This window comes from Nansenia antarctica (genome assembly GCF_963989245.1).
Source record: "Nansenia antarctica genome assembly, chromosome: 2".
NCBI lineage: Eukaryota > Metazoa > Chordata > Actinopteri > Argentiniformes > Microstomatidae > Nansenia > Nansenia antarctica.
The window spans coordinates 69560561-69563870 of record NC_137675.1 but is presented as its reverse complement, the minus strand read 5'-3'; the positions used below and the strand labels follow the sequence as shown (position 1 = coordinate 69563870).

At 47.6% G+C, this 3310-nt stretch overlaps 1 protein-coding gene across 1 annotated transcript in view; it reads left to right on the top strand.

The window, feature by feature from the left end:
• The window catches only part of plekhh3 (pleckstrin homology, MyTH4 and FERM domain containing H3), a 28603-nt gene that overhangs the window by 15224 nt on the left and 10069 nt on the right, over nucleotides 1-3310 (top strand). Inside the window, exon 4 of the mRNA XM_080523859.1 lies at nucleotides 1686-1868. Within this exon, the coding sequence (XP_080379985.1) occupies nucleotides 1686-1868 (183 nt within the window). The remainder of the gene's footprint in view (nucleotides 1-1685; nucleotides 1869-3310) is intronic.

The following is a 3310-nucleotide window of genomic DNA, read 5'->3' as shown; positions in this document are numbered from 1 at the left end:
GCAAGTTCCCTGGGAAAACCACATTGAGGCAGGGAGAAGGGGTGGGGGAGATGAAAGGAAGGGGAAAAAAGGGAACGATTGAGAGAGAGGGTGGGAAAAGATGTAGGGAAAACGAGGGGGAGCTGACAGGTGGCATGCAGCTTGCTAACCACAGAGGAAGCCGTGACGCTGGCTTGGCGTCAGAGCCATTCTCAGAAGGTAGCTGAAGGTACATGGCATAACTGTTCAACAACACACACACACACACACTTCTCCCCGACCCAGCCCCTGTCCCCACCCCCTACCCTACCCTGGGCCAGGTGGCCTGCCTTGGCCCACTGCCAGCCAGTCTCCATCAGCCCTCACCGTGAACTCTGACCTCTGACCTGACCTGACCTGCCATCTATCTCTCTATCTCTCTATATCTCTTATCTATCTATCTATCTATCTATCTATCTATCTATCTATCTATCTATCTATCTATCTATCTATCTATCTATCTATCTATCTATCTATCTCTCTATCTCTCTATCTCTCTATCTCTGTCTCTCTCTCTCTCTCTCTCTCTCTCTCTCTCTCTTTCTCTCTCTCTCTCTGGGCAGTAACTGGCCACATGCTCCGCCAACACTGCTTATTTATCCTCTGCGAGATTAAATATTTATAGGGAACAATTTGCACGGATAGTTTAGTGGGTGGTGGTGTGCACAGAGTCTGGTGTTTGGGAACAGCGGAGCAGCTTTTCCCCCGCGGATGTGCAGAGCACCATAACCCCTCTTGTGGAGCTGAGTACAGTAGAACAGCTTAGAGGGCCATGCTAGTGTGGAGGCGAAGGGGCAGAACTCCTGGCCAGGAGAATGTGTCTGCTTCTCTCTCTCTCACTCTCTCTCTCTCTCTCTCTCTCTCTCTCTCTCTCTCTCTCTCTCTCTCTCTCTCTCTCTCTCTCTCTCTCTCTCTCTCCTGAGACCTGAGCTGACGGTGTCCCTCCCTCTGTGTTAATGAAAGATCACTCCACTCTCTCAGCTCTCTTCCTGCTGCACCAGCCTCCAACCTCTCCCTTTCCTTCTTTTCAGCGATTTAAAAAAAAGCTGTAATCATCCCGGTGGCACGCAGGCCTTCATGTCTATAGCTGCCATTAGCTGGTGTTATTTTAACCTGCTTACGTGTGTTATAGAGACCTGGCTGGTCTCCCCGCCTCCGCCATTAGACCTCTGCAGCTCATCCAGAACGCTGCTGCACGTCTGGTATTCAACCTCCCCAAATACTCTCATGTCACCCCTCTCCTTCGCACCCTGCACTGGCTCCCGGTAGCAGCTCGCATCAGATTCAAGAGGTTTTAGAAGAAGGTGGTAGAAGAAGGTTTCTCCTTCTATCAATGGCCCCGGGCCTGAGCTAGATTACTCTTCCTGCCACGAATGGTGGACTGATGATTCACATGCTTAGCATTCAAATGTATTGATTGTAAGTCGCTTTGGAATAAGGCGTCTGCTAAATGCCAAAAATGTAAAAAATGTAAATGTTATATAGCCATGTTTTATGTCTGTTAGATTCTTGATTATGTTTAGCATAACCTGTTTAACCCCAAAATTCGCCCTGACATGACACACACTTGTTTAACTCGCAGACTGCAATGACTTAATGGTCAATAACAAGCCTGGGGTCCTTTTCTTTTCTTGCGTGTGTGTGTGTGTGTGTGTGTGTGTCATCAGGCTGGCTGTTTCGAGAAGTGCGTGGAGGATGGATCAAGCAACGGCGCTACTGGTTCGTCCTGAGCCAGGACTCTCTGGACTACTACAGCAGCTCAGAGAGCGGCGCCCGCAGACTGGGCACTCTGGTACTGACCAGCCTCTGCACCGTCATCTGGCCCGACAAGCAGACCTACAAAGAGATTGGTGAGGAACACACACGTGCACACACTCGTGTGCACGCATGCAAACACACACACACACACACACACACACACACACAGACACACATACCCACATACAGACACACACACTATACAGACACACACACACGCACTCATACTGACACATTCACTGACTCATACACTGCCACATCCCCTTTCCTCGTTGCTGTTCCGGTAGGTATTTCATGTAAATCACAATTTGTGGTCTCCTCTCAGTTCCCTGTGACACATCACACGAGGTGGATGTTCGGAAGTTCCAGCATTGTTTCCTCCAGAACACAGGGGCATCTCTGGAGGATACTGTTCTGAGTAACAAGTATGACCCTCTAGGGTTCTGAGGGATACCAGAAATGAGAGAGGGAATAAAGATGAAAGACTTTTGTTTTGCGGGAAGAGAAAGAGGGATAAAAGAGGGATGACTCGGCCCAGGAGTTTCTCTGTTACTCACACATGGCGCCCTCTGTGTCTATAGGGATGGGGTTGTACCCTGCTTACAGCAGCCAACCGCTTAATACCTCTAAGAAAAAAAAAATCCAAACCCAAACATTCCCGATAATAACTTAATCTACCCTGGGACTTTCCTAGAGAGAAGTGTGTGTGTGTGTGTGTGTGTGTGTGTGTGTACTCTCAACGGGAGCTTTGTTGTGTGTTTTACTGCTGCTTCACAACTGAATTAGTGAATTAGCGATGTGTTCCTCTAAGCCATGGAGAAAAGCTGCCACAAAAGAGAAGCATGAAAAATGGCTTCTTCCTCTCTCTCTCGCTGCTGTACAATACTAGTTCCCTCTCAGGGGTTAATCTCTCAACCTCTCCTTTCCCTTCATCTTCTCACTACAGAAATATCAGTGAATAGGGTCAAACTGGGCAATATGTTATCATGCCATTATCTCACTTGTACTAGAACACACTTTAGCCTCACTTGGCATTTGAACTTCCCTGAAAAGCGAATACAATAACAAATCAGTTGCCAAATCACATACACAGGTTCATGCGGTCCAAGGTACTTCCTATGCTCCCCCCGAAAAAAAGACAAAGATTTATGTGGTTGTTTAACAGGTTGTGTCAGAAAAGATACAGAGGCAAGGCTTTTTTTTTTGGGTTGCACTTTTCTATCCTGACTGTGCTGTGTCAGAGTGGTTTGGTTTGGGTTAGTCAGTATGCAGAAGTCAGAAGCCCCTCTCTGGTTGACCTTTGATCCTGGAGAGGAAGCGGGAGAGGAAGTCTGTGACCAGGAGTCATGTCAGAAATGTGGAGTGTCCCATGTCCAGACCACATGAGAGAGAGAGTGGAGCCCATTTCCTTATTTACTAAAACCGCACTATGGCATGACCCAGTCTCCTGAACATTTCTTTGTTGCTGTTTTATATCAACAGTTCGTTCTATATATTATGCCTAGACGACATGAGACTATTTGTCTCTTGAGAA